Source organism: Loxodonta africana, chromosome 1, assembly GCF_030014295.1.
Source record: "Loxodonta africana isolate mLoxAfr1 chromosome 1, mLoxAfr1.hap2, whole genome shotgun sequence".
In the NCBI taxonomy this organism is placed as follows: Eukaryota; Metazoa; Chordata; class Mammalia; order Proboscidea; family Elephantidae; genus Loxodonta; species Loxodonta africana.
In genome coordinates, this window is record NC_087342.1 from 193,202,739 (window position 1) to 193,222,976 (window position 20,238).

Genomic DNA, 20,238 nt, shown 5'->3' on the forward strand with positions numbered 1-20,238 from the left:
AATGACCTCCATGCTGAGCCAATGGTTTCTAACTTGTTTTAGGCTTGGGCCCTGGAATCTGCTGCCAGCTACAGGGCTTGTGTGAGCTTTGTTTTCTTGATAAAGAAATGGTACTATGTTGCACAAAGTAGGGTATAGCATACTTTCCGTAAACTGCTAAAACTGTTCAGGGAATCCAAGACTCAGCCAGGCAAGTAAACACATTTAATAGTACAGTAACATGGATCAGGAAAAAGTTATTCTAAAGCACAGTGTCAAGAAAGAAAATACGCTCGCAGTTTATTTAATGTTTTCCTTATGTTTCCTCTGAACAGCGTTTATTCCTTGACAAGCTTCTCCTGTCCACTGCATCTAGCTCTCCTTTCCTGGGATGGTTCAATAACTGCAGTTTCTCACTGAGTTTGTTTATTTACTTACACTGCCATTCCTGTTCTCATCCAAACTAACACATGTCTGCCCAACACACGGTGAAAAGTAAATGTCTTTCTCCGTGTTTATTTCCCTGAAGTTGTCCACCAAATTGCTTTTTTACATCCCTCTTGCAATCTCATCCCATCCGGCTCAAGTATCCCGGATTAGAAAGACCGTCTCTGGAGTCCTTTTCAAAGGGAGCCTCCCACAGTCTTTGAATCTCCCGTGTTTTATGGTGCAGATATTCAGGATCTGAGGTATTAAATGAGAAAGAAAGCAAACCTAAGGAGGAGGAGCAGAGGTACAGGAAACGAGAATAACTTCTTTTTTGAATAACTGTTATTGGAATTGCCCTGTTATCTGTAACTCTTCTGGTTCAAAGGGATTAACTAACAACATTTGCAACTGGACATTATGCAATGGGGGGGGGGGAGCTCTGTGTGTGTGTGTCCTGTATAGGAAAAAAAGAGTTCCATTATAGAAATCAAAATGTCATAAATTCTTAAAAATAAGCCCCAAATCATAATCTTGAAAGGGTTGTCTTCCTCATAATATCAAACTGAAAGCAAACTTGATGCCTACCTTCAAAGTTCTAAAAATGTCATGTAATAAATGATATTTAATTAATTAAGGAATCATCACGGAAAAGCCAGTCTTTCAGATTTTAATTTTTAGCAACTTGACAAGAATGTGCATTTTATGTTCAAGTCCTTTTGTATCCAGGCCATTTCATCTCCTCAAACCTCACTTTTGGGCTGTTTGACAACTATACCACTAAAGACTCCAGAAATACAGGACAACTCATAATACTGCAAGCTAGCAAAATGGAATGCATTGGGTGAGATCCTTTCTTTTTTCCTCCTCTAATTTATCAACACATAAATGGAAGACAATCCAAGAAGCTGAAACAGCCAAAGGGATTACAAATGGGAGAAAAAGAGACATACAAATTTCACCCACTCTTCTGCAAGGCTTTAGCCATTTTCTAAACCTAAATTATTTGGGCATAGGAATTGACAAGGTCTCTATGAATTAGGAGCGTTTTTTGAAGTGGCCTTCTATAAGTGTGTTGCTGTGTAATGAAGTGCTTTCAGACAGTCTGTTAAATACAACACATAAACCAACCCAGTGCCATTGAGTCGTATAGTTACATTAAAATAACTTTGGTGGCTTGTGACCAAATAATTACTTCTAAAAGCTCATTACCTTGTGCTACCGGAGAAGCTTATCACTAACAACAACCAGGGTGTACACCCCTCTATAGTACTGGCCCTCGGTTCTCCCATCCCTGAGTGGGCCAAGAAACCTTATTCTCTGCTGCCAGGGGTCCCCAACTTCTCCCGGAACAGAGAGAAGTAGTGGACCACCACCACCACCCCTCTCAAAGCTGGGAAAATCTTCTCAAATTATTACGCCCAGTTCCCCAGGGGAGACACCAAAATGCATATCAGATCCCCTCAGGAAGGCTGGGAGATGGAGAGAACGGGAGAGAGCGAGCCGATCGGGGACGAGTTAACTACGGAGCGAACTGCCTGAGGGGAGGAGGAACCCTCCAGAGCTGCAGCAAAGGCTCTGGAAGAAAGCCGCAGCACAACTACATTTCCAAAGGGACACTCCTAAGCGCATACACTTCTAGGTCCTCTTCCCTCCAAACAGGTAACTCCTGGCTCAGGCGACCAGTAGCTCCCAGTAAGCTTCCTCTGGACCACTCACCCGCCCAACACCCAACTGCAGCTACTTTTATTGAAAGAAAGAAAAAGAGCAAAGCAACAGAAGAGGCGCTAAAGAGGGTTGGGAAGGAGTGGGCAGCCAGAAAGCTTCCACCGATCTGTCCAGGCGCGAGAAGCGAGCTGCCCCAGGGCCAGCTGCCGCGTGCCGGAGCTGGGAGTGGGGTGGGGGCCCAAGGGTGCACGGCCCAGTAGAGCAGGGCGCGCCCAGCCGGAGGTGGCGGAGACAAGACGGATTCCGGGAGGGGAGCTCCCGCCCACGGGACCTTCGGCCTCCATACATCCAGCACGAGCGCGCCCACCTCTCCCCGCGAGAGCTGCCTGGCTGAGGGGCTCGTGTCGCTACGCAGTGCCTCCCCCACTCCTCCAAGCTCGTGTTCTCCCGCCGTCTTTGCAGTGTCCGGAGATGCTCCGCCGCAGACCTGGGACCCCTTAGGCGCCTCTTCCCGTCTCTCTGCCAAATCTCAACGCCTGTACTTTTCCAGCTCTCTCTTTCCCTCTTGAAATTGAAAGTTATTGAGGTCGCTCAGGGTTGTTGCTCCAGCAGTTTCCTTCCCCGCCCCCGAGCTCCCCCCGCCCCCCGCAGCCATCCCCCTCCTCTCCCCCTTCCTTCGTCCCCTCCCTCCTCTCCTATGGGATGCTCCCGGGAGCCCAGCCCAACACTGGAGCGGCTCCTGCTCGCGAACAGCAGAAGCAGCTCGGGGTCTCTCCGCCGCCCCTTGGCCATGGCCGCAGTGCCCGCGGCGCCCGCTCCCCTGCGCTCCCGGGGCCCCCGCCGCTGCCGCAGCAGCAGCCGCAGCCTCTGAGCCCCAGGGGCCGCCGTCGCTGCCTCCCGCCCGGATCCCGCCCGCGGCTGCCGCCGCCGCGCACCATGCTACCTGCGGCCGCCCCTGCGTGGCCGCTCGCTGCTCCCGGACCCCTGGCTTGCGGCGATGACAGCCACCCTCGAGGAGCCCCCGCAGTTCAGTGCTTGGACAATTTGAAAGTACAATAGTTGGTTTCCCTGCCCACCCGCCCCGCTTCGTTTGCCATCACATCACGCCTGTCGGATCTGAGTGGAGAATTGTCCCGCTGCTTGGGTTCTCTCTCTACCTATATATACGCCTAACACCTACATATAATTTTAAAACATTAAATATAATTAACAAAAGAAAAAGGAGAAAAAGAAGGGAAACATTACTGGGTTACTATGCACTTGCGACTGGTTCCTTGGTTTTTTATCATTTTGAACTTTATGGAATACATCGGCAGCCAAAACGCCTCCCGGGGAAGGCGCCAGCGAAGAAGTAAGTGCAGGGTTTTTTTTTTTTTTTTTTTTTTGCCTTTGCTCCCTCCCGCCGCGTTCACCTGTCGGGTCGCTTTGCTTCTTCTGCGTCTGCTCCCAGGAGCCGTCCTCCCGCTCTGCACCCCAAGTCCCCCAGAGGATGTAACAGTTTGGGCTTTGGGGGGTGTTGAAGGCGTCTTTCACGCCTTCCTCTCTGCGCCCCTCTGTTCTCCGGCATCTCCCTGGGTGCCAGAGTCCGACGAACCAGGAGCTATGTGGCTCCCTCCTTCTCGTAACTTCAGGTTCGCGGAGAAGTCCCGACCTTCCTTAAACTCTCTCTAGGGATTTGGTCTTTCCTTCTGAGTCCCGGACAGGGGGCCTCAATCCTAGACCGCCCGGACGCCCGTACTGCGGCATGCCCTGAAGGCTGAGTAAACGCCAGGGGGAGACGCGGCTATGGCGCCCGCTCACCTCCTGTAGCTGCCTCGCGCAAGGGGACCCTCGGCTTGGCCAGGACGCTGCGCTCAGACGCCGAAGCGCCCACTGGCCCGCCGAGGATCGAGAAAGCGGGCGAGCGAGCGCCTGCGCAGCTGCTTGCCTCCACAAGCAGCAGTTGAGCAGCAGGGCGCGCAGGGCGCACAGGGCGCCCAGGGTTCGCTTGTCTGCGCGTTTGCACTGCGGCCGGGTGTCCCACGCCCGAATGTACAGACCGCTGACCTCAGGCTGCTGGGAGCCGGAGGTGCCAGTTTTTCAGTAATTCCCATGTCTGTCACGTGTGAGCGCTTTTACCATCTCAGGCCTTTTCGAGTAGGTCCCCTGGGGCAGACACATACTGACGGGAGAATTTACCCTAAAGACTGAATGAAGCTCGCCTCCTTGCTGCCTCTTCTCCTGACCCCTGTTACTTGTGAGGTTTGTTTACGAAGACTTCTACAGTGGTCTAGTTGGGCTTAAGTGGGCACCCCCATGGCAGCCTCAAACCCAGGTTGGCATGTGAAAGGTGGCGCCTTCCCGGGATGAAGGGTCGGATGCAAGGGTGACACCTCTTCCTGATCCGGGAAAGCCCCCGCGCGCTCGCCTCTCTGATGTTTGTTCCCGCGTGGGGTGCTCCGTCACACATCACAGAACCAGGGGCGGCCCTGGCTCCAACGTTGAGGGTGCTGGTGGGGAGAGGGAAGGAAAAAGTATTTCCAGGCGCTCGCGGGGCGCACAGAGCGATGCTTTTGCCTTGGACCCTCAGACCTCCACGGCGGGGGGCCAACGACAAGCCGTGGTGCCTTGTCATCCGCGCGGAGCCCTCTTAGCTTCCGGCCAGCGAAGCCTCCCGGGGCAGGCGTGGGTGCAGCGCGGAGGACACAACACCAGCTTGTGTGAAATGTAGATTGAGTAATCGCTTCTCTGCCCTGCCCTGGGCGTGAGGATCCCCTGAAAGCTCCCTTTGTACCTCTCGCCTTGGGCAGACAAGGTCTAATTCACCTGAAATTTGTCTTTAAAACCGTGACTCGGCTGGAGCGCCAGGGGCTCCGGCCCGGCCTCGCCACCTCCAGGCTCGCGTAGCAGGGGGCAGGAGGGACTAAACGCAACATGTCAGGGCATCCGATTTATTATTCTTGGCCTCTGAATAGCTTGGATTCTTTTAACCCCCCACCCACTCTTTCATTCCAGCGGTGCGGCTGGCTAACGGGAGGAGCAGCCCAGGGCTCGAGCGGTGCCCTCACAGCTGGAGGTCCCCGCCTCCCCTCCTCGCAGGGCACAGCCAGGGTTCTTGAGTTGCAGGTCTTTGGGGAAAAGGGAGGCCAGACAAAGCACAACCTCCTACTTTCCATCCGCTCTTCCTGCTCGCGCCCACCCGCGTCCCACTGCCCCTTCACCCCATCGAGGACCTCCGGGTCGGGAGCCACACATTTGCGGGGTAGGCGCGAGGTCCCGAGTGTCAGAAGCGTCTGCGTTTGCAGCTTTAGGGCCCTTGTTTCTGAAGGCAGACACCGGAAAGAAAGCTTGCTGTTCAGTTCTTCCCACGTCCCCAGCTAGGCCCAAGGTGCAGGAAGCTGCCCCGTGACGCTACCCCAGGGCTGCGGGGAGCGGCGGACTGATGCAACCCTAAACTTGGACTTTGGCACTGTCACTGACTCAAAAAGCAAATTGCTTTTCAGCCTGCTTTGGTGGTCTGTTTTGGTGGTCACAAAATCCTGTCAAAGGCGATCTCTAGTTATGTCGCGAGGGTGGAAGAGGGAATAGGCGTAATTGGGTTGAAATTCCAATTATTCCGTGGGGTTGGGGCTGGGAGAAAGTTCCAGCAGAGGATGCGCCTTGCTCTTTTGCGTTTGAGTCTGCTTTTGCGGCGGGGTTGGCTGGTTCAATACTGGGAGAGTGGCGACCCCTTGCGTCCTCTGAGGAGACAGACTAGACTTTCTCTTGGCAGGTGCAGCCGGATTTTTGGGAGAATGGGGAAGGGGTGGAGGGTGAGGAGAGATCCTTACTAAATATCCAGAAACTCAAGGTCAAACTGCATGTGCACAAACTCATACGTATTGCTTAATAATAAAAAAAGATTCTTTGAAAATCTCTGAAAGAAATGAGTAGAAAACTTCTTCTCAAACAAAGACTTGGAAAACCTTTTAAAAACGAGAAATAAGATAGTGGCTAAAGAGATTTTAAAAAGAGACCGTCTTTTCTATTTTTTTTTTCTTCAAAAGGAAACTAAGGCGAACATTCAAGAGTATTTCTGCTGACCTGTAGATAAATAGCTTCACTTTTGAAAACTTTTAAATTTGTCACTAAAGATAGGAGATGAGAGGTAGAAAATTAAGGTCTGAGAATTATGTTTTCAAGGTTTCTTTAATGGTCTCTGAACGTTTTAATTGAAAATTTTCTTTAAAAATAAAAAAGATTTATTTTCAGCGTTGAATATTGTTAAGAGAAAATAACTACGGCTTATCTTCAGAAATAACAACCACACCAGTATCCTGCTTCCCTAAAGCAACAGCTCTTCCATGTGCCCCTACTTTGTTAAGAATTAGTGACCTTGGTTCCTCCTATAAAAGCAACAACATTTTAAATCAGACTCTTCTACTTTAAGAAAATGTCTATTGATTTATGGGTGAATAAATGCACAATAACTTTTTTAAATCTATTTGGATGGGTAAGCAGCTCCTAAACCCAAAAAACCCTATAAAGCAGCTCCTAGAAGTGATAAAATTGAATTAATTCAAGGTAGAAAATTAAATGTGGTCCTTATTCAAAAGTCACCAACCAGCAATGTTTACAGAGGTAAGCCTTAGGTTGGAGGACAAGATGCTAAAGGAAGAACCCTAAATTCCATTTGCCTTTGCAGCTTGGTAGAGTCTGCCTCTGAATCCCATTTATCTGCTAATAAAGTTAGATATCGTATTCGCCATAATAAAATAACCACAGTACCTTACAGCTGCATGACGTTTTCACTTGGGTTATCTCATTTGTGCCCCTAAAAAGCCAGTTGAAGTATAGAAAAAAAATTTTTTTTGAAGCATAGAGGCAGGTATTAATATTCCCATTTTGCTGAGAAAGAACCCCAAGAAAATAAAAGCTAAGTAATCTACACAAAGCCATACAGCTCATAAATGGAACTTGTCTCTTGCTATGAACCTCACAGTTATTTAAACTATATGCTGATCTATGTCACAGAGAAAATGTCAGGCTAATTAAATAATACATTTGATGGTCTCCAGACCATTTATCCAGTATGTTTGGAGAATAAACTGTTCTGGCTGACTGAAAAAAAAATTTTTTTGACTGAAAATTTTTGAACTGAGGTTTATATGTATTATGCATTAGTCACCAATATAAAAGAATTAAATAATAATAGTGAAGCATCCTATATAGAATACAGTATTATTCTATTATTTAGAAGACATTGTAGGATCTTATTGTGCTATAAGGCTATCATTAGGAATATCAGATGCCATTGTAAAATCCTTTTTATTTGATGGCATCCGTTATTTGAGTTTTAATTGTTGGATTCCAGATAAATACAAGTTTTTGAAAAACTATTATATGCATAACCTTAAAAAGCACCCCACTGCACAACCTATAAAACATTTAAAAGTTGTTCATAAAGGCATCTGGTAAAAGGAATAGGAACACAAAGGAAAGCATTTTTAATGGTAAAAAAAAAATAAAAACAAAGGTTTCTTGGAATATAATGGTCATTGCTCATTACATAGTTTCAGGTTTTGAGACAGTCTTTGAGGTTCTGATATACTCTTCATAATTATATTGTTAATCCTGGAAAATAACAAGTTAATAAAATAGTATAATCTAATTTTACCTTACAATTTGTAATATTATTTGAGTTATTTGAATGAAAGCATGGTTTGGATATTGGTTACAATGCTATTTTTTTTTTCTCACCTATCTGCTTTTGTCATCATTGTACCTTCTTTTTTAGAGAAACATTATTTTACAGGTGGAAACATGGAAAAAAAATACTAGAGAAAATATCCTCAGCCACATATTATTTGATATCTTTATTAACCAAAGTCAGAATTCCAATCCCAAAGCAGTACTGGCAACATCTAAATGCAAGCAAAAGACATTTATTTTTTTGTGAACTCTAATCATCATTACACTCTCAGGATCATTTCTTAAAATACCCTCTTTGTTCTGTTATTTTTATTCTTTGTTTCTTACTTCAGTGTAAGGATTTCACTAAGAATATTAAAAATTGTATAAAAAATGTCTTTTAGTCCCAAATTCCTCTAAGTAATTAGAAATACTAGAATGAACATGAAACATATTTAATATCATCATTTCGGTATTCCTTTAAGCATGAAATATGAACAGTGTTTCAGCTTATAGGTAAGTAGGCTTTGCAAAATTATTTCCCTATTAAACTTTTCCCTGGCATTTAATATTCTACAAATTAGGTCCCCAGAAAACAATGAATGGAAATTACAACATACAGTAAAATTTGGTTTTCAAGTTATTATGGGAAAATCCATGCTATACTACTATAAAGTGAATTTATTGGTCACCTGATTATTTTAGAGTATTTGAATCTAGAAAGAGATCTCCAGGTTGCTACAAAATGCCTAAAGATTTTTCTAGGAAACTTAGTTAAATGGTTAATCTTTTTTTTTTTTTTAATACAGCAGTTTAAAAAATCCAATGTGATATCGTTATAATATTATGTAGAGTTTTCAGATACTTACGTAGGGTTAAGACCAAAAGATTCCTTTGTAATTATAAAAATGAACTATCAAAATATAAAATTATTCTAGCTATAGTGATTTACTAAATCATCTTTTCCCCTTTATCTTTCTCCAGATGCTTCATTTTGGACATTGTCCTGACCTCTCTCTTCCCACTTCCTCATGATTTCACACCCCCCCCCCAAAAAAAATCTTTTTCCAAGTAGTGAATTCTTGAAATGCCATCAGAGTGGGTATTGTGTTTCAAGAAATGTGAGAATCAACTTTGGTTACCATTAGGAAAACATCATTCAATTTTGAGAGTATGGTAAGGATCATGCAAGACAGTGTGTTGAAATTATGTGTTTCACTTGGTTAGGACTCTTTCTCCTCCTAACAGTGCATTGCACACTGGCATTCCTTTGAGAGTGATAGTTTGAAAAAGTTTTGCATCATAAATTATGTAGATTTTTTTGCCTTGTTTCTTATTTTGAGGAAAATTTGGATTTCTTGTTTGTGGATTTATTTCTCAAGGTTTAAAATAATTGGATTATCTTAAAGTTTACCATCTGTTGGACAAGCTAGTAAGTTTGAGATGCTTTGCAATTGTACTTTAATAAAATATAGAACATATAAAATATACATCTGAAAATGGTGCTATCCATTTTTTCTGTTTATTTAATTCAGCCCATAAGATCTTTCCATTCAAGAATATTACCAGCATTCTGATTGAAAGAGTCATCCCACAATACTGAAAAGAATGGAATGTTCCATCTCGAGGATGTGGGGATGTTGAGAAAGCTTAACATCTGAATGCCATTGAATGCTAAGAAATCCCATTTTCTGCTCCAAAGGTTCCAATAACATGAAACTTTTAATCAAAATCACAAAATTCTTTTTGCATGTGAAAAGTCTGAATAATTCCAAAAACTTATCTTTAAAAATATAGTCACAGGTGCCTCGTATCTGATAAAAGCACTTTTGCCTTATTCATAGTCTTAGCAATGGACCTAGCTGCCATTTGCTGTTACTACAATTCTTCTGAAAATTGTTAGGGAAAATTCAACGGTAGTACAGAATACGATTGCCTAATTGAATATAACTTGATAGCTTTTAACTGCCTTTATGTCTTATGCAAGAATCTCTTCTAATCTTCAAAACACTGTCCTATTAGTGTACCACCTGACCTTTAAGAATTTAATGAATAGCAAGCATCATAAGTTCATGGTAGACACTGAGAACTGAAAAGACAACCAGGAAGAATCCTTAGTATATATTGGGAAAAGTAGCCTGAGAAGTAGAAGACCTGAGTTCTCCATTCAGTGCTACTACTAATTTCTGTATAACCCAGGCAAGTCCTTTTACCATACTAGATACAGTTTCTTATCTGTGAAATTAGGAGGGTTATCTAAAATTTAGATCTGAGAGATCCCTATAGTCTCTTCAACTTTTAATCTGTTGATAGGAGAACATAAATCTTGCTAAGGAGCCCTTCTAACTTAGTTGTTTTATGCAACTAAGATTAGCAGATGAAAATTAAGAATGCAAATAACCATCACCACTGTTTCCAGAGTTTTTCACATGATGAATATAATAAATATAATATGTATAATAAATAAATATAATAAATGTCACTGAATTATACATATAAAAATGTTGAAAGGGCAAGTGTTTTGTTATATATATATATGTATGTATTTACCACAGTCACAATTGAATACTAGAAGGAAAAAATTGAAATAAATATAAGCATTCACTTATTATACCTAAACTCATCATATAAAGATTATAAGTAATTTATCAAAATAGAGAATGAATTAAATATGATATCCCTCATCCTTCACAGTCTCTGAACCAAAAAAATCAACCCCATTGCTGTTGAGTTGATTCCAACTCATAGCGACCCTATGGAACAAAGTAGAACTGCCCCATACAGTTTCCAAGGAGCAGCTGGTGGATTCAAACTGCTGACCATTTGGTTAGCAGCTGAGCTCTTAACCACTATGCTACCACAGTTAGTGCCCAAAAATCATAACCACAGAATCTATCAGCATATCTAGTCAATAGCAGCTTGTGCTTGAGTGTGGAGTCACAGGGAGCTGGTTTGGAATACCAACTGGAGAGTTGCTTCAGAGCTCCCCTACCATGGCAGGGCGTCAGAGCTGTCCTCTGCGGGTATGGAGTAGCAATTACAATAATCTAGGTTATGGGTAGTGACTGAGCAAGAGGGTGCATACAGAAGATGATTTATGTTGATCAATTCAGTAGATCATGACAACTAATTGGATATAAAGGGAAAGAAGAAGGAGGTCATATTTGGCACAAACCTTTGTAATATAAGGACTCAGGTATTAGTGAATATAAGGATGGAGACAAAAAGACAGGAAAGTTGGTGATGCAGGTTTTGGTAGGAAACTTACTTTTCTTTTGAGCTATCTTTACTTTGAGGGGGTGGTAGAATATCAGGGGCTGAAGAGAAGCACTTTAGAGTCACCCACATAAAGAGGATAGTCGAACACATAAGATGAAATCTAGTGGTGCCTCAGCTGTTATTATCAGAAGTGTTTGCATTGCTTACATTGAGAATTACTCTTGCTGCTGATATCATATCAAAACAAGATGAAGTACATTAAGGTACTTCACCTATTTTAAACAGTTTAATGTAGATTCTCAACTGTGGTTTCTCATTTTTGTGATACTCTCTGTAGTATCCCTAAAAGAATGTTTACTAGTATTGTGAGCTGCAGTTGTATATTGACAAACCTTCCAGTTGAAGATCATACTTGTAGTCTCATCACCTGTAGAACTATGTCACTTTGCCACAGATAATAAGGAGACTTAGAAAACTCTACACTAAGGAAAGATAAGCATTCTTAAGTTGTAAAGATGAAAATATTTTCTATCATTCCATTTGAGTGTAGCATCTATTCATAGTAGTGGCATTCTACTTTCAAACAGATTTCTCTACAAAATGCGCTCTCTTAAAATGAAAGCATCTCGGAGAGGGAATCCAGTCCAGGCAGTCTACATAGTGCGTGGGTCACCTCGGCAACAATCCTACCGAGTAATTGTTCAGCCACGGTAACAGCCGGGCCTAAGCTCTCTTTCTCCTACCACTCAATATGGGGCTTCTGCATTAGAAGCAGGTTATATTTTCCAGCGTGTCTATTCTCGTCCTTTTCTGAGAGCTTGACATGGACATGAGATTAGTTTTAGTTACCTTAAAACATCTTTCTAAAACAGATACACAATAATGCAGTGTACTGTATTCACTCCCCAAAATTGTCCTCAGAAAACTAGCTGGTAAGCATATTTATAATTATACTCCAATACAAAGCACATTCCTGAGAGTGAGTGGTAAATCGGCCCGCATTTTACAACCACATAATGCAAACCACCACCACACAATATAAAATAACAGAATTTGTGAGCTGCTTATTTTAGAACACTGTTTTCTTAACATATGCTTGATATGTTGGTAAGAAAAAGAGCAGCTAGTTTCTCATTGTTTTACTCCCCTCTCATACAAAGGGGCCTCACAGGTATGAACACAGTCATCTTGACAAAGACTGTTGATAAGCAGGGGAGGTATCAGTCACATTTTGCTGATAAGAAAGAGATAAGGTGATACATCAAAGCGTGTGTACATGCGTCATGTCAAACTATAGTAATCCGCAGAGCCACTGTTATACCCTTGTGCATTTTATCTTAGGATACACTTATATTTGTTGTTAGAGTATTATAATAATGGTTATTATTTAAATAGCTGCCATTTTTTAGTCACCTGTAAGTGCCAGAGTCTGTACTTGATGTTTTTCCAAATATTATCCTCATTTAATCCTCACAACTACCCTGGAAGGAAAGTAGAAATAGTTCTACTTTGGTTGCCTAAGATCACTCAAGGAAGATGTGGTAGGACTTGGATTCCAGCCCAAGCCTAACTCCAAAGCCTGGGCCCTCCCTTAATTTCTTCACACCACCTCAACTACTGGGTCTGGTACTTCAGGCATTTTCTTTAACCTCGCCTTACTTTTTCTCTCCCCTACTCTCCCTTCTTTGCTCATTCTTTTTTTCTTCTCCTTTAACAAACCACATGCCTTCTACAAATATTTACTACAGAAGTTATTTCTGTATTTTAATATTCTCCCCCACATCTTTCTTTTCTCAACTCTTTGTCCTGTCACGGTTTTTAAACATAAAACTTTCTGATTTTTTTTGTTGTTGTTGTTAGAAGCTATAGCATCGCATAAAAAAAAAAAAAAACTAGTGCATAAAAAAAAAAGTGCATAGTTTATATGAAATAAGGTAAGCTTATTCTTTTTTATCTATGGTGTGCATATCCAAGAGAAGATTAACTTAGGCATGAGGATGTGGGCAGAGCCTATAATTTTGTAGTTAAATATCAAAATCCATTTATATAATTTACAACCACAATAGATATTTCGCTGGCGAGTTTTTGTTATCCAGAAAAGTTATCTTTACTGTGCTTCATAAAATCTGCTATTTTTTTTTACCATGTGCATTAACAGTAACCTCCACTTTGAATTCTTGCTTTACAGGCCTTGGTACAGTGGTTCTTACCTTGAGTTCCCATTAGAATCACTTGGGGATCTTCTTAAAAAAATACCAATGACCCTACCCAATGAAACAGAATCCCTGGGATGGGGCCTGGACATCGGTATTTCTGGAAGTAGTACTGGTGATTCTCATGTGCAACCAAGATTGAGAACTATTGTCAGATTCCTAATTCAAGAATAACTATTGTAGCTGAGCAACTGTTGAAAACAATGCTGGTTTCATGAGGATTAGACAGAATAGCCTTGTGTAGAGTGTGATGATAAGAGACAAGATATATGTCATTTGAACAAAGAGTAGTTTCAAATATAAAGCAATTTGATAGCATAGAATTGCTTACCAATAGAGTGCTGTTAAATGTGTGGCACTGACAAGTACAGATAAGACTGTCTGATAAAGAATTGTCTCAATCAAGAGGTCAAGAAAAGAGGGCGAAGTGCACACGGTAGGACATGATAGTGAGTTTAACAGATACTGCCTTCACTGAATAAGAGCGTTACTGCTGGAGAGGAGTAAATCATGACTGAATGTGCCTGCTGCTGAATTATGCTATGGGTGGGTGAGTAAATAGGACAACTGTAGAAAATAGAGTATACCCAAAAATATTTTTTGAAGCTACTTAAAGATTGTTGTTGTTAGCTGCCGTCAAGCACAAGGAAACAAAACACTGCTAGGTTCTACGCCATCCCCATGATCGGTTGGAGATCAACCATTGCAACCCACAGGGTTTTCATTGGCTGATTCTCAGAATTATATCACCAGGCCTTTCTTCCTAGTCCGTGTTAGTCTAGAAGTTCCTCTGAAACCTGTTGAACAATATAGCAACATGCAAGCTTCCACGTATAAATAGGTGGTGGCTGTTCATAAGGTATGTTGGCTAAGAATTGAACCCAGATTTCTGACATGGAAGGTAAAAATTCTACCATTGAACCACCGATGCCTCTGTTACTTAAAGATAAACTGTTTTTCATCTCTTACCAGATGATGGTAATATGCCCTGGAATCCTTTTGTCTTCTAGGAAAAATCTGATGGCTTGGAAACTGACTTAAGGAGAAATGTTCCCTTTATCTTTTATAGCTTCTACAATTCCTGGCCAACTCTAGATTGACACTGGTAATTAGTAAAACTACTGTAAACAGCATAGTTTTAACTCAATCTTAATGGGTTAAGTTTTGTGGTTGGTTGTTTATTCATGAGCTGTTTTTACTTCACCCCTAATATGCTCTTCTTTGGGTAGTTATCTTCATTAAATCTTGTTTATTATTCTTTTCTACTCCATGAAGGATTTTCAAGCCTTGCTATAAAGCAGGGAAAGCTCCATTTAAAAGTGAGGTGGAAGTCTGGGCTTCCTGTCAGACTTAATTCTGCTTGTTAAGGGGGCTCCTTGGGAGAATTTGGGTTCCAGTGAGTCACTAGGCCAAATCCCAATAACCGCAATTGCCAAAAGCAATTAGACTGAGGAAAGCCAGGCTCCTTGGGAGCAGGGTCATCACAGCATACTTGAGCCATTGCCCCATGGTCAGACCTATTTACTTGTCCCTGAGGATTGGGAGCAATCATGAGTTACAGAGAGAAGGAAATCCACCAGAAAACAATGCTTTTCCACCAATTTTTTTCCTCAATAGGCTAATCACACTAAGCATGCAAGAGATGGAAATAGGCTGTCAGTGTGTGCACAATGCATCTCTGCACTAGCATCTTACAAGACACCTTTTCTGACTGCGTGAGTGCAAATGCACACACACAGAACTCCCGCTGCCTTCATCACAAGTTTCCCTCCTTCCTTCCTGAGTAGATAAAAAGAACTCAAGGAATTTAATCTGAGTCTTTGTAAAGGAGATGCCTGCCTAGAATGGGAAGGGAAGGGATTGGTTCCTTGTAAACATCCTTAGGCAAATTTAGACATAATATAGTTGAAGTAACACTTAAAAATAAGAAAATGGTAACACATTCCACCAGGAGAGGAATCCTAAAACCTCTAGAGGTAGAGAGACAGTCTTTCTATTTGCCAAGAGAAAATTTAGGGTTTCTTGTACCACAAACAATACCATTTAGAAATATGGTGTTATTAGTAGCTAAGTAGAAACTATCAGCAACTAAGTGTTGCTCTAATTTTAAACATTCAGTATATTAGAGATCAGAAGATTGTTGAACCTTTTCTATAGGAAAATATTCAAGTAGCACAAATGTATCTGTGCTTAATAACCGAAGTGCACGTTTTCCTTTGAAGCTGTTGGCATTGATGAAATACCTAGAAAGTGTATTGATATTCCATCACCTCATGTGTTGGATCTGTAATTGAACAAAAACACAGAGCACCCACTGGTCACTGTCCTTAAAGTGGTCAATTTCAAATTCCTTTGTGATTCATAATGACTTCAATACATGTCAATACTCCAACAAAAGCTTTGTCTACTAGATTCTTTTGCTTAAATATTTGGATGGGTGATGTTGTTTATTTTAAATCCACGGAGAGGCAGTCAGATTTTTTTTCTGGCCAGCCTTCTCTGGTGACTGGCAATTTGTAGGCATCATTTAGAAAATAAACCTTGACCTGTATGCCGTACACAACTGAGAGTTTGAATGACCTGCTGTTGATAATATAATATATGGCCAGTTTAATAGAACAGTGTATTTGGTTTTCTTTGGTCTTAGTTTTGCATGTTTGAATAGTTAATGTTTTATTTTATTTTACTTTATTTGGCCTCATTAACCTGTTGCCTTGGAGTTGATTCCAACTAATGGCGACCCCATGTGTTACAGAGTACAACTGCTCCATAGAGTTATCTTGGCTGTAATCTTTATGGAAGCAGATTGCCAGGCCTTTTTTCCATGGCACCACTGGGTGGGTCCTAACTGCCTACCTTTAGATTAATAGTCCAGTGCAAACTCGGCCACCCACACCCTTGCTTTCCTGTGGTCTTCAGTTTGACAATCAGGTAATCAAAGAATAGAGTAACCCTAATTTTTTTAAATTTATCAGCAAAACTGTGGCCTGTGTTTAATTATACCACTACGTTTTGATGGCAAGTAGTTTCTGCCATGAAATATAAAAGATATAGACAAATACTGCTTGGCCACACTCTAAAAGAGCACAAACTGAGTAGATGAATATGTGTTTCTTACAGAATTCAGTCTTTTTTTTTTTTTTTTCAAATCATGACTAATCTGTTGACCTAGAGTCCAAAAGGACCCTCATTGTTTGTTTGATAACAAGCAACAAGGCCCAAAGATACCATCCTTAGCCCCTCTGCCTTGACAACCCACTCATTTCATGCCATTCTCAAGGTGGTAACTCTTGGCTCCCTCCACAAAGACTGAATATAATTTTAAAGAGGAAGGCTCTCTTTGCTATAGCACATTTCTATGACATCTAGGCAACTTTCCAGTTCTGTCCAGAGTTTGATGTAGAGCCAAGCTTTTAACATAGATCAGCGGGATTCCCTTGGAGGTAATTAGGCTTGCAGGATCATGTAGATGCATTCTTGGCCCTGGTACAATCAATAGTATTTGCCATTATACCCAGCACTGAGCCTGAAGCCCCGCCCCTGATTCATGTATGTTTTCAGTTCTATGGGCATTATGTGCCCCTGCCTTAAAGTTTAATTTCTAATAGAATAAGGGAGATTTCCAGTCAGGGGAACTCTAGACCATTTCAGGCCATGGCTACCATCTTCAGCACCCACCTGACTGTCCAGGAATGCACTATAAACTGCCTCTGACTTGGTATATTACTCATGCTATAAAATGAAGAATTTGCAGTCCCGGAAATGAGTATGTAATGGTTTTAGCCTAACTATTTAATTCATAGGCTCAAGGGCAGAAGTTCTCTAGTTCATTGGGTAAGAATATGTTTCAATTGAAAATTACCAAGATTTTCCAGTGCTGGGTATTTTCTCTATCCTTCTTAGCCCACACTCACATCTTCATCCACTCCCCAAATTCTGAACCAATAGTAAGATGAGTTGAACAGTCTTAATTTTAGAATCTTCCAAAGAAAAAACAAACACGCAGACAGCCGAGTTAATTTATAAAACACTGACACATTTATCTTGGCATTTGTATTGGCAGATTTCAGCTCTTCCCCTACTAACTCTTCCATGTTGACTGTCACTCAGCGACTCAGGGAAAGAACAAGTCGTTTCTATACATTAGCACCTTGAGGGATATTGCAAAGAATAAGTTTGGTGTTTCTTAACATCTTTTGTACAAGTTTCTTTTGTCATATGCAATTTATTTGCTGGGTCTTTGAAACCTAAATAATTTCTTTAGTTGAAAACCTGAAGCAAATGGAGAGTTATTTTTACAAGAGCAATAAACTAAAGTGGCTGTTCAAATACTCTACTTGAATCGCTCTGCACACTGAAGTACCTTTTTGTTAATACAAACCCTTCATATTCTAGCAGGCAGCTCCCTGAAATTCTAGGACTGCTTAAACTACACAGCCAAGGATCTCCCCTCCCCCCACAGGCCAGCCCCCTGCTCCTGGGAGTATGCCAGCAATTTTGCAGGATTCATTCTGACAACTGTTCTGGTGTAAATATTTAGAGAACTCCTTTCCATTAGAGATTAAACAAAGTGTAAGTAACTGTTCCTAAATGATAGATCTTATTAATGTTTGCAACAGCAAGCCTTATGCTATACGGTGCATAGACGATGATATGGTCGGTCACACTGGAGAGAGGACTAAGGGAGAAAGAATCAAGAGAGGAATTAGAATGAACTGTAACCTGAACTGCAAAATATTATTCTAAATTATCATTACAGAGATGACATCTTTAATGTGCAGAAAATTTAGGGGAAATGAGTTAATTTAAATTAAAAAGTAAAAAATTGCTACTGGTGTTTAATGGTTTCAAAGGGGTTGGAACCCCTGGAAGTGTAGTAGCTGAGAGCTACAGCTGCTAACCAAAAGGTTGGCAGTTCGAATCCACCAGGGGGCTCCTTGGAAACCCTCTGGGGCAGTTCTACTCTATCCTGTAGGGGGGTGCTATGAGTCCGAATTGACTCAACAGCAACAGATTTTTTCAGGTTAAAAGGGGTTGAGGATTACTGATCTTCTTATCACCATGCCCTTTCAAATGCAATTCTTAGTTATTTCTTTGAGCTGACACCAAAATGACTTACCTTATCTGAGGACTTATCTGATGGAAGCTCTGGTTTCTTTATTATTATTCAAGGAATATTAAAAGGGATAATGGCTGGGCTGTAATGCTTATATGGGTGGTACCCTAGACAAACAAGCCTCAAAAGGTGGGAGCTCACTGGTATTCCTCTCTGCACTTTCCTGTTTGCACAGCATTTTCAAGTGTTATCAGTTAAGTAAATTGCAGTTAAGTAATTGAAAGCATTAAAGCTTTCACTGACTGCATTTCATATTCATTATTAATTATACTGTATTAATTAATCCTATATTTGTAATAATAGTCTTAATTATTCCTGTGCCACTTGACTTGAAAAGATGTGCACCCTTTAGACCACCCATACCCATTACCGTCGATTCCAACTCAAAGTGACCCTATAGAACGGAGTAGAGCTGCCCCATAGGGTTTCCAAGGCTGTAATCTCTGCAGAAGCAGGAGGCCATATCTTTCTCCCGAGAAGCAACTGATGGGTTCAAAGGGTCAACCTTTTGGTTAGCAGTTGAGTGCTTTAACCACTGCGCCACCAGGTTCCCTTATCCTTTAGACTAGCAATTAATTATTTCCACCTGCCCTTGATGATTTAAGGCTTACATTAAGTTATAAAAAGCAATGATTTTTAATTCAGTTTCTTTGTTGTTAAGTCATAATCTAAGCTTCCTGCTATTATCCACAGTTTTAGCTTTACAGGAGTATCTTAGGACATTATTTTCTGTGAAAAGCCGTTTTAGGGAAAAAAAAATGCTACATCAATAATATTGAAGCATCTGCAATGAGATTTTACTCCTCCTTGTTCTGCTGCAGTGCTATAATGACAGTCATTCACTGCTGAGTCTGCAACTGAATCTCACTTGAATCCTGCCTTTGTTCATGGCTTAGCAAAGAAAATAATAAAAAGGGACCATAAGGGAGATAAAATGGAAACTTCATTACAACAGAATCATGTCTTTCTAATTGCCTTCTCAGAATCTAGATCTTCTTGGATTTGGACTATAATGAGAAAAGTCCCACATTAAGAGACAGGTAGACTGATTTCTAATTCATATTCGTTGTATAATCTTAGATCATTTGGTCGGAGATTAGGTTGCATCACCTATAAAATGGGACTCATAATCTTTCATTTATCCTAAAGCAGGGGACTGATCTTAAAGTCCCTTCAACAGTAAGATCAATGAGTTTTCCTTTTTCCTTCTTGCAGCATGCTCTAACCTTACATAGTTTTCTGTCAACTTCAAGAGCTAGAGCTTGAATTCAAAAGCTTAAATTTCCCTTTGTATTTTCATGGAACTTGTTAGACCGTACTTTTAAAAAGCTGACAAATGAAAAGGAAGTCTTTCTAGGGGAAAAAATCTGGAAAAAAAAACTAAAATTGAACTTAGCCTGAATTAAAACAGCATTAATTCATTCATTCATTCATTCAGCAGCTACTTATTGAATATTTATTATGTGCTGGGATTACAAGAGTGAGTAAAACACACACATGAAACCTGCCCTGGTAGCATTTCACAGTGGTTAAAGAGAGAAAACACAGAGCCAAAATTGAAAAACAATATTCAGCTAAAAATCGTTTAGAACTCTTAGATATCCTTTTTAAGCTGTATCATTTTTCTTTTCTAGACATGTTTAAATAGACTTGGAAATTAGTGAGCGTTTACAAATGAGCCTAATGCACATGCAGATGTTTCTCTGGAAAACGGGTACTAAACAGCATGTGAGGATGAAGCAGGAAGATGGGTGGAAGATCGACTGAAAACACTGGAATTTATTAGGCCTTCCAGTATTTTCTGGTCTTAAAATTTATGACCAGTGAATAGGAGTGATCACTTATCATGACGTCTGTGACAATCATAGGAAGGATGCTGTCCGCACTGTTAACGTAGTTGGCATTGTTAGGTAAAGCTTGTAATGGAGTAGCATATTTTGGCTGAGTGGATTTCCATTTTCAGCAAGC

At 41.2% G+C, this 20,238-nt stretch overlaps 1 protein-coding gene across 1 annotated transcript in view; it reads left to right on the plus strand.

Annotated features, from left to right (window-relative positions):
• Window positions 1-3,058: 3,058 nt before the first annotated feature.
• RSPO3 (R-spondin 3) overlaps window positions 3,059-20,238 on the plus strand; it is a 96,849-nt gene continuing 79,669 nt past the window's right edge. Inside the window, exon 1 of the mRNA XM_023558925.2 lies at window positions 3,059-3,424. Within this exon, the coding sequence (XP_023414693.2) occupies window positions 3,328-3,424 (97 nt within the window). The 5' untranslated portion in view covers window positions 3,059-3,327. The remainder of the gene's footprint in view (window positions 3,425-20,238) is intronic.